This window comes from Nesoenas mayeri (assembly GCF_963082525.1).
Source record: "Nesoenas mayeri genome assembly, chromosome: 11".
Lineage (NCBI taxonomy): Eukaryota > Metazoa > Chordata > Aves > Columbiformes > Columbidae > Nesoenas > Nesoenas mayeri.
In genome coordinates, this window is record NC_137563.1 from 15,727,282 (window position 1) to 15,742,881 (window position 15,600).

Consider the following 15,600-nt stretch of genomic DNA (forward strand, 5'->3'; position numbering starts at 1 on the left):
GGGCTGTAGAGCCCTCGCTGGGGCCGTTGGGCGCAGCTGCCCGGTGCATTTCCCCGAAGAAGAGCGCTCCGTCGGGAAGGGCCGAGCGCTGCGGCCGCGGGGGAACCGAAGCCTGCAGGGAGGCGGCTGTGCGGAGTTAGCCGTGCTGCTGCGGGACTGTGCAGGGACCGCTCTGGGCGCTGTTTGAAAAAGCAAGGGCAAAAGAGGCAAATTATAGCAAGGAACATCTGTAGAGAGGCAAAGTTTTCTGACTAGAGCATAGTGCAGAAGAGACTCTGGACAATGAGCAGGCTGTCTTCTGGTGCTGCATTCCTCTTGTGACAGGGCATAGGACATTGCAAGTTGCTGTGATAAACAGCTTGCGCCATTTCAAATCTGATAATATCTGGATAATTAAAAGTGCAGATCCAAATCAGTGGCCAAGATGGTTATTTAGAAGTCTCAGTATATGACACTTTCTGCTTCCAACCTAGGTTGTAAAGTGTCGGATATGTTTATGATGTTCAGAGAAGCACAGGTACAGGTCATACTCATGCCTCTGCTGGCTGGGCCCTGCGCCACACCATGTTATTTGGAGGGTACAAAGTGCGATGAGAAGACTCACTAAAGTTGCATAGCAGAGCTTTGATTTCTGTGCACCAAAAGTACTTTTGGTTTTTGGTTTGTTTTGGTTTTTTTTTGGTAAGAAGGAAACATGAAAGCAGCAGAGGAACAGCAAAGGCAATAGCAAAAACAAAGTTAGAAGGCTGGTCACAGTTTTGGATCCAGCAGCTGAACGGCTGGGAACAGCAGCAGACAGGGTGAGTGCAGCATGGGCAGCAGCCCTGCTGATGCATTTTGCAGCATGGAGGAGGGCAGATCATCTCCCCCAGCTGCAGCAGCAGCTTCTTCTGCAGGGTGTGTGGATGTAGTGCTTAATTTGACTTTATAAAATGAACTTTAAGGAAACTCTGTGATATAAATTAGCAAAACAGTTGAAGAACACTGGGCAGTGCTCACCGATTGCATAGGTGTGTGAATGTGTGTCTAGTTAGAGTTAGGGAGCTTGGGGACGCCAGGTAATGTTAGGCGTTTTGCTCACAGAATCAGCTGGAAATGTGCCGTTCCAAAATAGCCTCTGCATCTAGGTCAGAGAGACAAAACTGCAAAGATGGCTGTAGCTTTACTATATTTAGAGCAGGTTTTTCAGTGCTGAACATCCCAATCCAGAGCAATACCTCGCTTTTCCAAGGGGAGGAGGCAGCAGCCATCAGTGGATGACTCTGCAGTACCCTGCTTGCGGTTCAGTGCCAACGCGAGCAGGCCCACCTAAAGATGAATAGCCGGCGCGGTTCTGTGACAAAGGCGCGGGCTGGGAGGCCGGGCTGCTTTTGGATCGGGGGCCGGGCTGGGCCGGCTCTCGCTCCGCGGGGCGGAACTCCCGTGCGCGGAACCTCGGCGCTGGCCGCAGGAGTCGCCCGGACGGCTGAGCCGGCGGCCGCGAGGAGGCGGTGCCGGGGGCTCCACGCGCCGCGGCCGGGGCAAGATGGCGGCAGTGAGGGGCCTGGAGACGGGCCTCAGAGTGGCTGGGGCCGCTGCGGCGCGCCCGGAGCGTTTCCTCAGGTACTGCGGGGCTGGGGGTGTCCCAGGGGCTGGGGAGCCCCCAGATGCGGGACCGGGTGCGTGTGCGGACCCCCCGCTCGGCGATTCGGGCGGGGCGCTGGCGGGGAGGCCGCGTGTGCCCCTCAGTGGGGATCGCCTGGAGCGAGACCGGGCTGGGGCTCCTGCCGCCGCTGCTGCAGTGTCCTGTGCCTTTCTTCAGCTTTCGGGAACTGGGCAAGGAATGTTTCTGTTTCTATCAGCTATGTTGAACCATTCATTGGTAACTCCAGAGAAAAAACTGGAGGAGACTACGCAAATATAGAAGCTGAGGAGTAAGGCAGTGTAGGAAGGCAGTTACCTTTTTGAAACCAAGGATCTGTATCTCGGATGTTTGAGGTGTCTAGCGTGATACTGCCCATGGGCTGAGGCCAAGTGCATGAGGTTCAACAAGGCCAAGTGCTGTGTCCCGCACTTGGGTCACAACAACCCCAGGCAGCGCTATAGGCTCGGGAGAGAGTGGCTGGAAAGAGCCTGGCAGAGAGGGATCTGGGGGTGTTGGTTGACAGCTGGCTGAACATGAGCCAGCAGTGTGTCCAGGTGTCCAAAAAGGCCAACAGCATCCTGGCTCGCATCAGGAATAGTGTGGCCAGCAGGACTAGAGAAGTGATCGTCCCCCTGTACTCAGTGCTGCTGAGTGCCCACCTCGAATACTGTGTTCAGTTTTGGGCCCCTCAGTACAAGAGAGACATCAAGATGCTGGAGCAAGTTCAGAGAAAGGCAGTAAAGCTGGTGAAGAGTCTAGAGAATAAGTCTGATGAGGTGGGGCCCGGGGAGCTGGGGCTGTTTAGCCTGGAGCAAAGGAGACTGAGGGAAGACTTTATCACTGTGTACAACTGTCTGAAAGGAGGTTGTAGCATGGAGGGCGTTGGTCTCTTCTCCTAGGTAAGAAGCATTAGGACAAGAGGAAATGGCCTCAAGTTGTACCAGAGGAGGTTTAGATTGGATATTAGGAAAAAATTATTCCTGGAAGGGGTTGTCGGGCACTGGAACAGGCTGCCCAGGGCAGTGGTGGAGTCACTGGACCCCCTGGAGGGGTTTAGAAGATGCACAGATGAACTTCTTAGGGACATGGTCTAGTGGCAGCGTTAAGTTAATGGTTGTACTCGATGATCTTGAGGGTCTCTTCCAATCAGATGATTCTGTGATTCTCTTTACTTCCCCAAAGTGTCTGGAGTGCTTAAACATGCTCGAAATATAAGAAAATGCAATTATTAAAGGGTGGAATATTCTGTGCAGCTGCTATTTCATACACAAAGTGTAATGAAGCTGAGTGGCTTAACAATTACAATGTTTTAATTTCTAGGAATGTTTAGTAGTAGTACTGCAAGAAATGTGTAAAAAGTTAAGCAACAGCAATAACTGTTGAAAGTTGCTGTTCTGTAGCACCAAAATGCCTGAGCAGACATAAAAAGAGGTGCCTGTCATTAACTTAATGGGTGTAAAATGAAAAAAAGCTAATAAGTTCTGCAAAATAGAAAATAAAATATTAATATTAGATATTGTGATTTTTGAAGATCTTAATCTTTTTCTTACTTGTAGTGTGCAAGATGGACTGGCTTCTGACTTCAGAGCGTTAACAAAGACTCTCTATGATTTGAATAAAACTCTGGGAAGTAATATAGTTCGTGGGGGTCCTCTAAAAGAGCTGGTGATAGAAAGTTTTGATGAAGAACAGATTTGGCAACAACTGGAACTCCAGAACAATGCAGTTCTCAATTTCTTCAAGAAATCCATTGAAAGGGATGCCGAGGATGAAGATCTTAGCCTTCTCTCAGACCAGGAAGAGGATAGCTCTGATGCAGAGACCAGCAGCGACAAGGAACTGGAAGAGAACATAATGGAAGCAGAAACCGAACAGAAGAATGTTCATACAAAAGATAAGATTAAACCTAAAGAAAAGCAAAGTAAACTCAGAGAAAGCGTAATGCAGAAATACAGTGACGAGGATTCCGATATTGACTTTGATATTGAAGCTCTGGAGGAAGAAACTAAAACATCCAAGGAAACCACATTGAAGAAAGTGGGAAGAAAATCTATAGTGGATGATAAATTTTTCAAGCTAGCTGAGATGGAAGCTTTTTTAGAACATGTAGAGAAGGAAAACAGGGAGGAAGAAGAAGAAGAAGAAATTAATTATTTTGAAGACGTCATCTCAGATGATGAAGACGAAGAGTCTGAAGAAGATAAAATGAAAGTAAGAATATCTCTTTTCCTTTAAATCAAGATATGATGTCTCTTAGGGTGATTATAAACTGTTGAACTTAGTAGAAACTAAGTAAAATTTTATTTGATGACTTCAGAGGCTTTACTTTAATAATATATTTTACATTAATATCTGGTAACAAAATGTCCTAGTGTAAAAGAACATACAGTCTCTCTTTAAATGGGTCTTGGGTGTTGCATGAATAAAGGAAGAGATAGTATGTCACAAGAAATACAAACAAGAAACCTTGCAGAATTGCAGAATAGATCACCCAGCAAATGAAAAAGACATGTCACTCAGCATTGACATCTGGCAATTAGAGATCACTAAGGTCACTGATGCAGAGCAAAGGGCTTTGGGAAACTTCTTTCTCCAGGGACATGGCTCTGTAACTCTGATTTAAGTTGCTGAGTACTTGTTTCAAAAATAAATAGTTTATTATTTATTATTACCAGAGATTGTCCCTAGCGAGTAAGAACTATGCCTGTGGTGCAAGGGAACATGCATGCATTCCAACGGATTATCGGCAAAATCTACTACTCTTTGACATCTGTAGACGTTGAAATTGAAAATTAATTTATGTGATAGAATATTTAAAATACTTGCAAAAGAGGTTAGTTTTACTAACATGCCCTACCAGAGATTGATGCTTCATGAAACAGAATCACTGTTACACAAGTAGTGCTATTCCCCAGGTGCTAAAGACTTTAAAAGACAGGATACCCTTAGACTGCTGCCAGTTGTAACAGGTTTTGGTTTTTTGTTTGTGATTTTGTTTTTTCTCTCTCCCCTTCTTAGCAAGTTAAAAGTTCTAGAGACTTGACATACAAAGATTTCTTTGATCCGGTTGATGACAATGATTCAGTAGCTAATGATGTTGAAGATGAGCAGGAAGAAGAAGCAGACAGTGCTATTGAAGAGGAGAATGAAGAAAGCATGTCTGAGTAAATATATGCTTTATTTGCAGTTAAAATGACCTTTTAATTTTACATTTAAGTGAAGTAGAAAAGTGTGAATTCCAGGCTCACTTTAGTTGTGGTTTGTCATTCTGTTATCTGTTGTATGTTCATGGTTTGCATTGTCACCTTATTTAAAAGGTAGATTATTCATTTTTCTTTTGAGTATCGTCTCTTGATATTTATTTGAATAAATAATTTAATAGCTGTAACTTTGGTTTTTGAAAGTTATTTTTAACATATAGAAGCTTCCCTGGTGTCCCCTGCCTTTAGGTTTCAATGAAAGACTATTGTATTTGTTAACTGTGCGTTAGTTGTAACAGGTAAACATCTAATGTCTGAAATATCTTCATGTAAAAAATTATAGAGGCTGTTCAACCTTTATATTGAATTTTAATGTTACAGGATTGAAGATATTAATGAAATGATGATGGAGAATATGAGAAGTAAAGAAGCCTCTAAAAAAGTCACTTTTAGTTTGCCAGATGACAGTGAAACAGAGGATGTTACTGATATGAAATTAGAGAAGGGCATTGATCCCAGTGAAATAAAGTCTTCTTTTGAGAAGAGACAGGAAAAGGTAATTGTTTGTTTTTATTTTACTAATACTTTGAAACAGTGGCCATTTTTTAAAAAATTGTTGTTTAATTTGTTCAGAGTGTGGCAAATATGAAGCAGCTATTTACAAAGTAAGGAAAGAGTACTGGCTTGTCTACATCAGATATATATGCAATCATATATTCTCACATCTTTATGTGATGAGGAGTTAGAAGTACCTGAAATAAGTATTAATTTATTGCTATGAGTTTACTTGTGAGCTCTGTGTTTTAAACTTCTTAGGAAATGGTGTTTTTCAGATGAGCAAAAAAATAAAAAGTTTAGAAGAAGAGTTGTTAGAGGAAAAGCCTTGGCAGCTTAAAGGAGAAGTGACTGGACGAAAACGACCTGAAAACAGCCTTTTGGAGGAAACGGTATTTTTTGACCATGCGGTCCGAATGGGTAAGTAGAGAGAGGGCTTTCCGGAAAGTGTGTTGAATGTCACATTGGCTTTTCTTCCCTTTGACCTTGCTGAAAATACCTGTGACTCAAGAGCAGGGTAACAAAACATTAAGTTAAACTTCATGGTGTGTTTTTGAGGTTGTGCATTTTTGTAGTGGATACTACAGGAAGCTGTAATCTTCTTTGTTCATTTTTAAATTAACTGAAAGTTCCTCAATTCAATGGCAGATTAGTTATTAAGAGACTTCCACAATATGATTAGTCTCTTCAACATAGAGGAAAACATTATTTACTTACTTGGCCCTCAGTTAGTAAATTTTTTGAAGGCTTTACTTCCTTCTTCTGTTCTTTATTCTTCGTAGAACAAAAAAGTATTTCTTGCTGGAGAAACATTAATCTTAAAATTCTTCTCTTTTCCTCTCAGCACCTGTGATCACGGAAGAAACTACTTTTCAGCTTGAAGACATCATTAAACAGAGAATATTGGATGAGGTTAGTATTATCTTTCTTGTTCCTCTCTACTTGTTTGTAGACTCGTTTCACAGGGCACATTCCAACGGTAAGTTTAAAGCTCTTAAAACATGAGGTGTAGAGTTATCTTAATTTCTACAGCTGGTAGTTTTATTCTTTTGCTTTGATGAATGTGTCTCTAAATTTCTAAGGAGCTCTGTTTTTACATGCCTGTTATATGCTAAGTTTTGGTGCGCTTAAAAAAAAAGTGTTTGCAGATAAAACTCTTAAGGAGTTTATTTGGAATGGAATACCAGTCTGTAAATTTTGTCTGTTACCATAAATGTAGCACTCTGAGTATTCTAAAGACTAACCAAAACTCAGTTGTTTATTTTTCTTAAAATCCACTGATAGATTTGTATCACACATCTTGAGGCTTCTTGTTAGCTGAATTTTTTAAAATGCTATATGTGGGGACGAGTATTTAAGTACTTAAGAAAACTACACATTTGTTATACAATTGTTGCCTTGATCCACTAAAAATAAGCACATAAGCTAGAGCTGTAAGTCTTTGTTTGTTTGTTTTTTCAAAATGAAAATGTGAAAGTTTATGAGTTCCCAGGAAGCCACGTGCATAAACTAATGTGCCAGATAAGTAATATGAAAAAAATGAGTTGTAGCACCTGATATTTGACTGTAGTTGCATTTGGTCATTAATTTATGACTTTTTCAGGCATGGGACGATGTAGTACCAAAAGAAAAACCAAAAGAGGAGGCTTTTGAATACAAGAAACGTATCACTTTGGATCATGAAAAGAGTAAACTGAGTCTTGCTGAGATCTATGAGCAAGAATACATGAAACTTCACCAGGTAATTTAAACAATGCCTTTCCTTCTAGTTTGAGGTTCACACCACATAATCTTACATGTTCATGTGTACACTGCTAACTCTGCTTTCTGCTTTGTGGAAGTACTTCGATCTTTCTCTGAGCGGTGACCAGTGTAATGGCTCTGAATTGTGTATTGTGTTGTTATCAGTCTTGTTAAAGTAAAATAGCTTTATGAATGGTGTTGCAGTAACCTTGTATTATTAATGCAGCAAAAGACTGAAGAGGAAGAAAATCCTGAACACAAAGAAATTCAGGAAATGATGGATTCACTTTTCCTGAAGCTGGATGCACTTTGTAACTTCCACTTCACACCCAAACCAGTAAGTACATAAGTTTCATAACACTGGGATATTTTTCCCCCTCTTTGAAGCTGGATACTTTAAATTCTATTTGGGAAATGGAATGTAAACATTGAATGTTACTGAGCTTGTTCTTATTTAATATTGAATGCACTGTAGTTGCCTCTAAACAAGACCAAATCTTTAGTATCTTCAGTTAGCTGTAAGCTCCTGTGAGATGGTGTGCTCAGTCCTAAATATGTTTCCTTATTTCTAGCCTGTACCAGAAGTTAAAATCGTTTCAAACCTTCCAGCTATAAGTATGGAAGAAGTAGCGCCTGTTGCTGTTAGCGATGCTGCTCTCTTAGCACCAGAGGAGATCAAGGTAAATATAAATGAGGTCACGGAAGGATCTGAAGAGGATCTCTATTGTTCATAGAAGGGTGTAATGGCTGCCAGAGCAATGCTGCCCCCTCAGCCTGGGTTCCCCACCTTGTGGACTTTCTTGCATTTTAGTGTTGGTGGTTGTTTGGGTGCCTTTTTTTTTTTTTTAATAACTGGAAAAAGGAGAAAGAGGTAGTTTTATTTGGCTACACTAAGCTATGGTATACTTTGATTTTCTTCTTGACTATTATGTGATGGTAATTATTTTCCCAACATATATATGAGTATTTGGAAGGGGAAAGCTAAATGACAACAGTGAAGAGCAATTAGCATGTCTTCAATCATTTGAAAAAATTCCACTTCCCAACTTTAGCCGCTTTTTGGCTTTTGTCTTTACATGGCATCACCCTGAGCTGGCTGAATGCTTGAAGTAATGGAAACACTAAGGCAGATTTGAGTGCTGTGAAACGAGTGTTTTCTTTTGCACGTTTATGGATCTAGAGATCTTGTACTTTTTAGGAAAAGAACAAAGCTGGTGATGTAAAAACAGATGCAGAAAAGACTCCCACAGACAAAAAACGAGAACGAAGAAAGAAAAAACTCCGTAAACGTATGAAGCAGAAAGAAAGGGAGAAACGTCAAAAGCTTCTTGAAAAGATGAAACCAGAACAAGGCACAAAACTTAGCAAAAAAGCTGCTGCAGCAAAATTAAAAAAGCTTACAAAGGAAGGCAAAGCAACTCTGCTCAAGGTAAGGCTCTCTTAAGTAATCCTGTATAACTTAGAGCTTCCCAGCTAAAGAATATTAGAATATTAGAATCCCAAGGATAGACAATATTTAGCTAGAGAGAGGAAGGGGAACTTTATAACAAAGAATTATGAAGTGTAGGGTTTGTTTCCTTCCTATCCCTCTTGGCACAACTACATCTCCTAATCTTTGTCCATCCCCTCAAAGATTCTTGTACACAAGTAGTACATATGCTTACCAGCCACACCGTGTTACCTTCTTTATATCTGAGCAAATACAAAAGATAAATGGAGCTATTGGAAAGAAAGAGGTAGGAAGAAGACATGAAACGGGCAGATGCAAAGCATACTCTTTTTTTTTTTTTCCTCCCACCCCTTCCCCTGTATTCTTTTGAACTACACTTTTGGAAGGACTGTTCCATAGTTATAACTGTCCTATGCAAACTAGCGTTGAATGCCTTTTTAGTCCTGATTTTGCTGAGTATCCTGACAGCATCATGTCAGTACAGAGGTCTGAAAAAATACAGCTTTGGTTGCACTTTGCAATGACTCCCTTGTTTATAATGCATATTTATGTAGGTGTTATTGCTTTAATTATGAATAAATAATACCTGAATGGTTGTTGGAACATTATAAGCTTACTCAGATTATGAAATATATTTGAACTTGTAAGCAACTTAATCTTTAGATATGGAAAAACAAGAAAAAAAGTATGATACAATTACTTTCTATCAAAGTATATTCACAAAGTGGAAATGATTGTTTGCATTAGGTACTACTTTTTGTTTATTGCAAAGTTCACACGATGGTGTTCCTGCAAATACTTAACGCTCCTATTTCCTGCATTTGAACTGTTCTGCTTGGTTAAGTGGGACTTGCATGCGTAATTGTGGATGACATTTCTATTTAGTTCTTTCTGAGCTTCGAGTGACTTAAGCTATTTCAAAACAGAATATTCCTGTTTAACTTTCTATTTCTTACTGTGGAGCCTCTCTAGTTTCATCCAATTGATTTTGTTTTGCGTGCTGTAAAACAGTAAACTTGTGTACCACCTATGATACCATATTAACTAAATTTTTAAAATCTCAGAAATGTTGAGATGTTAGAAACTAATAGGAAAAATCACTTGATTACTTCTAAAATCTTTATGCTTATCTTTTCAAAAGCAGAGCAGACATGTATTTGTAGCTTATGATGTGCAAGGATCTGTTCTTGCTGCGTGTTCTTACGTACCATGGTAATTGCTTGTTAGAAAAGCAGTGCACTTTGTTTCTTTAGACAGCAGGAGTGCTCTAAGATTGCAGTGAAAAATATCCTTGAAAAGCAATTATCAGGGTTTTTTTAAAGTCAAATACATTACTTACTGATTTCTCACATATAATGGTAATGGTACTGTTTGTACATCTTTTGGTTTTAACAAATATTTTGTCTAATGACAGGATGAAGGTAAAGACAAAGTCTTGAAATCATCCCAGGCCTTCTTTTCTCAACTGCAAGATCAAGTAAAAATGCAAATCAAAGATGCAACCAAAGTAAAGAAGAAACAGAAGCAGCAGAAAGCCCTCTCTGTTCACAAACTGAAATTGTAATCTACCTTTTTATGTATGTGGGATATTGTATATATTAAAACATTTCTAGATGAACGCTGAATTTGAGTAGGTTTGATCTTTAAAATGTTCTGTGACAATTTCCTTTAGGCTTTACTTCTATTTTCTACCACAGAACTGTGATTTTGTCTTTTTATTCCAAAAAAAGAAAGTTTCTTGCCACGGGCAGATACATAACCATGTAGAATACTTGATATTTGTGCTTTGAGTGTTCAGTCTCTATAGTCCATAGTTTTTGTGTCAGCTGTTGTAATAGCTCTGTATTTATTGCAGGAATAACTGCATTTACTGAAGAACTTAAGGTGTATCCTGCCAGTATAAATGGGAAATTATCTTTCGAAATTGTGATTATCAAACAGGGAGGACAGAGAAGCTTTCTAAGCCTGCAGTAACTCAGAGTAAGCAAATGATATATTTTAAATTATATTGCTTAAGGTGGAAATATTTCAGTATTTGCATTTTCCTTGGCTGAACAAAAAAGCAAGTTCTAGCTAGTGTCCCTCTGGGTTCTCCTTTCTAAAGAAAGATGACAGCTGGTTTTCACCCTTTGTTGTTGAAGGTAATTTTAGATTTAAAGAGGCCGAGATGTTTATATAGGTCGTAGTTGGTACGTTTTTGTTAGAGGGCCGTACCCGTGCTCCGCAATCCGCTCCCCAGGCCTGGGAGCCGCCATCGGCGGTGCATTGCTTTGGCCTGTGGCGGCGCTGCGTGCCGTGGGGCGGGCCCGCTGCCGCGCGTGGCTGTGGCGGCCGCTGTCCCCTGCCCGTGCGCGGCCCGGCCCGGCCCGCCGAGGGACGCTGGGCCGCGGCGGGTGCGTGGGGAAGCCGGGCGGGCGGACTGCGGTTGGGCCCCTCGCGCGGCCCAGGCGAGGGGAGGCGGCGGCCGGTCGGCGAGCAGCCGGCGCGGGGAGGGGAGCGGCGCCCGCGGGGCGGGAGGCAGGAGCCGGGCAGGGGCTGAGTTGGGCTCACAAACCTGAGGCGCCGCCGTTCGCGGCGGGAGCGCATCCGAGGGGCCGCCGCTCGCAGCTCCGCCTGCTCCGAACAGGCCCGGGGAGCGCGGCCCGGCCCGCGCGGGGTCCGCGGCGTTCAGCCGCCATCGCGTGTGCGCTGCGAGACGAGCAGCGGTGCGTGGGACACACGTGCGCTCTGCGTGGGCTCTGGAAAGCGGGTACTGGGCACCGAAAACAGTGCACATGTAAACAGCAAACAAGATAACGGCAAAAACCAGAGGGTGTGACTATATCAGATCTAATTGGCGGCAGGTCACGAGTGGTGTTTGCCAGGGATCAGTACTGGGGCCAGTTCAGTTTAATCTCTTTATCAGTGATATCTGGGTGAGGGGACTGAGTGCACCCTCAGAATTTTGCAGGCAATACCAAATTGGGTGGGAGTGTTGATCTGGTGGAGGGGTAGGAAAGCCATACAGAGGGATCTGGACTGGCCGAGTCCAGGGGCTGAGGCCAATTGCATGATGTTCAACAAGGCCAAGTGCCGGGTCCCGCACTTGGGTCACAACAACCCCAGGCAGCGCTATAGGCTCGGGGAAGAGTGGCTGGAAAGAGCCTGGCAGAGAGGGATCTGGGGGTGTTGGTTGACAGCTGGCTGAACATGAGCCAGCAGTGTGGCCAAAAAGGCCAACAGCATCCTGGCTCGCATCAGGAACAGTGTGGCCAGCAGGACTAGAGAAGTGATCGTCCCCCTGTACTCAGTGCTGGTGGGTGCCCACCTCGAATACTGTGTTCAGTTTTGGGCCCCTCAGTACAAGAGAGACATCGAGGTGCTGGAGAAGGGCAACAAAGCTGGTGAAGAGTCAAGAGAATAAGGCTGATGAGGTGAGGCCAGGGGAGCTGGGGCTGTTTAGCCTCGAGCAAAGGAGACTGAAGGGAGACCTTATTGTGTACAGCTACCTGAAAGGAGGTTGTAGCATGGAGAGCGTTGGTCTCTTCTCCCAAGTAAGAAGCATTAGGACAAGAGGAAATGGCCTCAAGTTGCACCAGAGGAGGTTTAGATTGGATATTAGGAAAAATTTCTTCCTGGAAGGGGTTGTCGGGCACTGGAACAGGCTGCCCAGGGCAGTGGTGGAGTCACCATCCCTGGAGGGGTTTAGAAGATGCACAGATGAATTTCTTAGGGACATGGTCTAATAGCAGCGTTAGGTTAATGGTTGTACTCGATGATCTTGAGGGTCTTTTCCAACCTAAATGATTCTGTGATTCTAAGATTCTATTTTATATGCTTTCATTGAGTTTTATCTCAGGTTTTCATTTACATCAGGAAGTGAACATGGCATTTAAATAGTCAAAGTGTATAGTAGTATTTCCATGTTTTAAACCATTCCCATGAAGTCTGCTGCAGTGCTCAGCGTGGCAATCATGATGAGCCTGCTTGCCTGCATAGTGAGAAGATAAAGGAACAGTTGCATTGGAGCAGTTAAGGATTGCTCGACTTTTCCACTTCTAGGATTTTATTTTTTCTTCTCCATTGTTCATCCTGGTTGCATTTTGTACCTTAGAAGATCTTTCATTCAGTATATATTTTTTTTTTCTTTTCTTGAAGGCATGTCAGAGGATTACAGATGGACAATGCAATGTCAAGAAAAGTATTTGTTTAAGTACTACAGAATAAGGAAGCATGGTCTGAATGAAGTTGCCTGTGCCATGTAAATGCTTTGAAATTTTGTAATGGCAGAAGCTAGGTCTCCAGACATTAAAAGATCCCGAATAAGTTTGTCACTCAGTAAAAACAATAAAAAGAAAGGAACAACTAAAAACGTGGAAGCTAAAGGAACACCATCTATACCTTCAGCATCCTCCTCCATTGCTTCCTTTTTTAACAATGTTCCCTCTACTGAAATTACCTGTCCCGTTTGTGGGCAAATGGTGCCAAGATACAGGATAAATAAGCACATGGATGAAACATGTCAGAGAAACCATGGTGAGATTGGTGTCATTGATTCAACAGTCAACTCTTTTAAGAATGAGCATCCCTCAACTGCAAATGTAAAGAATAATTCCAGCTCATATTTTTCAAAAAACCTCTTAAATCTAGAAACAAGACCTTCCAAAAGCAGTGTCTTGAAAATAGAAGAGAGTGCAGCACAGCAGTTTAGTCCTTATTTTAGCAATAATAGTTCAGTCTGTAGTGTTAACAATGAACCACAAGCTCAAACAGTTAAAATAATCTCTTTGGGAAGCTTGGCATCTAAACTGTCCAGAAAACGTCGTATCCAGGGAGGAAAACAGATCGTGTATAAAGAGATCAACTCTTTACCTCCAGCTGTTTCCAATATGTGCAGAAGTGCTGCAGCACAAGATGATGATGAGATTTACGCTGAGTGTAGTTCTCAGAAAGAAAATCAGCTTGCTCAGAGAGTGCAGCAGGAACAATTTTTTTCAACAAAAGAACCTGAATTTCAAGAAAAAATAACCAAATATAATGGAGAAGACCTTGCGGATATTGTTCAGGTACCATTACCAGCTGATAACATTAACGACAAAAGTTTACCAGTTGCTACAAGTAGCACAAAACCAGAAAGCAGGTCTGGAGATGTGATGCTTAACTCTGATAAATTTGAAACACCTCTAGCTATTTATACATCAGCAGAGCTGAACAACAGTTTGGAAGTCAAGACTCAGCCTCACAGTCAAGTCGTTCCTTCTTCCAAGACTGAAATGAAGTGTGGTACACAAAATTGCTTTAGCAAGGGTGATGTACAGGTACTTCCTGTGGAAGTTCATGAAGACTTAAAGAATGAGATTAATCATGCTTTGTCAGAAACTACGGAAAACGTAGAATTTCAAAATTCCATTGGGGACATTTTAGACAAAATAAATGAGGTTAGCTCTGTGCCCAGCTCTCCTGGTCACCCATACTACCTCCAGAATTTTTTATTGGTGCTGCAAGCAGTCTTGAAGAATGAAGATGATGTCAGACTCTTTGATGAGCAGGATATGAACATTATAACCAAGTTCTGCAAATTATCAGGTATCTTGTTTTTTTAAATATGTTTTACATTGCATCTTGTAGAGAGAACTGTTATGTATTTTTATGTGAAGAATACTATACCAATTGGGAATTTAACTTGATAAATTCCTTAAGGGAAGAAGCTCCTTTTTCTCAGAGACGTATCCCTCAGTGGCTTTTTGTAGGTAAACTTTCCTAATTTAGCTTTAATTGAAGGTTATTATGAGTAGTGGAGACTGGTAAGAAATAAGGAGATAATGATTATGTATATTTCTGGGGCTTCTTGAAACACTTTTTTTACTGTTTTTATACTATTTTTTAGAACCATCAGTCAACTTGCTGATGCATGTAAACATGTTTCCAAGGAAGGAAACTCGTAATACAGAAATACCAATGTTTGTTTCTATAAAGTTCCAAATGATATCGTGGATTGACACCACAGGACATTACGAAAGACAATATTAAGGTCATGACTTGCTATTAGCAATTATGTGGAATTTTTCCAAGGCCAATAGAAAGCTTTCAGTAAGTGTTTTTCTAATAACTTGTATAATGTGGAGAATAATAGAATGAGGTTAGGTCACTATATATGACATCACAAGGTGACAAAAATGGAGAAGAGTTTGGTTTAGCTATTTAGGAAGAAATATAGCCCTGATAAGTAGTTCACAATCTCAGTTCCTTTAAAAAAAACCAAACCAACAAGTCAGTGCGTATCTGTTTCTCTAAGAAGTACTTAAACTGTGGTGGAACAATCTCAGAAATGTCTTTTTTTGACTTAAGATCTTCTTCCAAAGTTTAGCAGCTGGAAGGGACCATATGAGCGTTCTTTATTTGCCCTACTGGAAAAGTCAGCTCATCTGACTCAAACAACCTTAAGAAATGGTTGCTAAAAAGGTGAAGAAACTCCAGAGGAGGAAGAAGGGCTCTAAACTTACACAGGTATTTCTGCAGTGGTTACCTAGTTACAGTTGAGGTCTTACATATTATATTACAATAATTACAATTATGCAGTAACTCCAAACACTTCAAAAAAATGAATAATACTAGCATAAGTTATGAGAATATTGTAAGATGAGATCATAACATAGGACTGTATTTGTCAAGAAGCAGCAGGAGCAGACTACTCTGCATGGGAAGATGAGCCAGGAGCCAAAGGGGACAGTAGGGCAGGCAGGGGCCACATCCTCTCCTCACCTGCAAGGGGCACAAGCCCTCATTGCCTAAAGAAGAACAGAGCGGATCCAGCACCAGTGCTGCCATCAGCCACGCTCCAGTTGTGGTAGGGCTTCAGGCAAGTCGGTAAGCAGCAAGACAGGTGCAAGGTGAAGCCAAGTTAGCAGGGTATCTGGCTGGGTGCTGGCATGCCACAGCAGAGCTTTAGAATGCAGTCCACCAGTCCAAGCTTAAATACAGCTCCTGAGCCGATGAAGGGAGCCCTGACAAAGGCTCACACAGCTCCTCCCAGCTGTACTGTATCAAAG

At 41.8% G+C, this 15,600-nt stretch overlaps 2 protein-coding genes across 4 annotated transcripts in view; both read left to right on the forward strand.

Moving 5' to 3' along the window:
* Nucleotides 1–1,481: 1,481 nt before the first annotated feature.
* On the forward strand, nucleotides 1,482–12,876 carry MPHOSPH10 (M-phase phosphoprotein 10). 2 transcript variants are annotated; one of them, XM_080351582.1, is made up of 12 exons: nucleotides 1,482–1,602; nucleotides 3,181–3,835; nucleotides 4,643–4,788; nucleotides 5,206–5,380; nucleotides 5,658–5,799; nucleotides 6,224–6,291; nucleotides 6,983–7,120; nucleotides 7,349–7,459; nucleotides 7,695–7,802; nucleotides 8,321–8,551; nucleotides 9,987–10,132; nucleotides 12,710–12,876. In XM_080351582.1, the coding sequence occupies exons 1-12, from the start codon at nucleotides 1,526–1,528 to the stop codon at nucleotides 12,762–12,764; spliced, it is 2,052 nt and encodes a 683-aa protein (XP_080207708.1). In that variant the 5' UTR covers nucleotides 1,482–1,525; the 3' UTR covers nucleotides 12,765–12,876. The 2 variants fall into 2 exon arrangements, with proteins under 2 accessions (XP_080207708.1, XP_080207709.1); XM_080351583.1 differs by lacking the exon at nucleotides 12,710–12,876 and having other exon boundaries at nucleotides 9,987–10,197.
* The window catches only part of FAN1 (FANCD2 and FANCI associated nuclease 1), a gene marked incomplete at its 5' end in the record, with an annotated part of 32,854 nt that continues 30,088 nt past the window's right edge, over nucleotides 12,835–15,600 (forward strand). For both annotated transcript variants that reach the window (XR_013922653.1, XM_080351579.1), the window contains one exon: nucleotides 12,835–14,137. Coding sequence is in view for 1 of the 2 variants with exons in the window: in XM_080351579.1 (XP_080207705.1) it covers nucleotides 12,835–14,137 (1,303 nt within the window). The remainder of the gene's footprint in view (nucleotides 14,138–15,600) is intronic.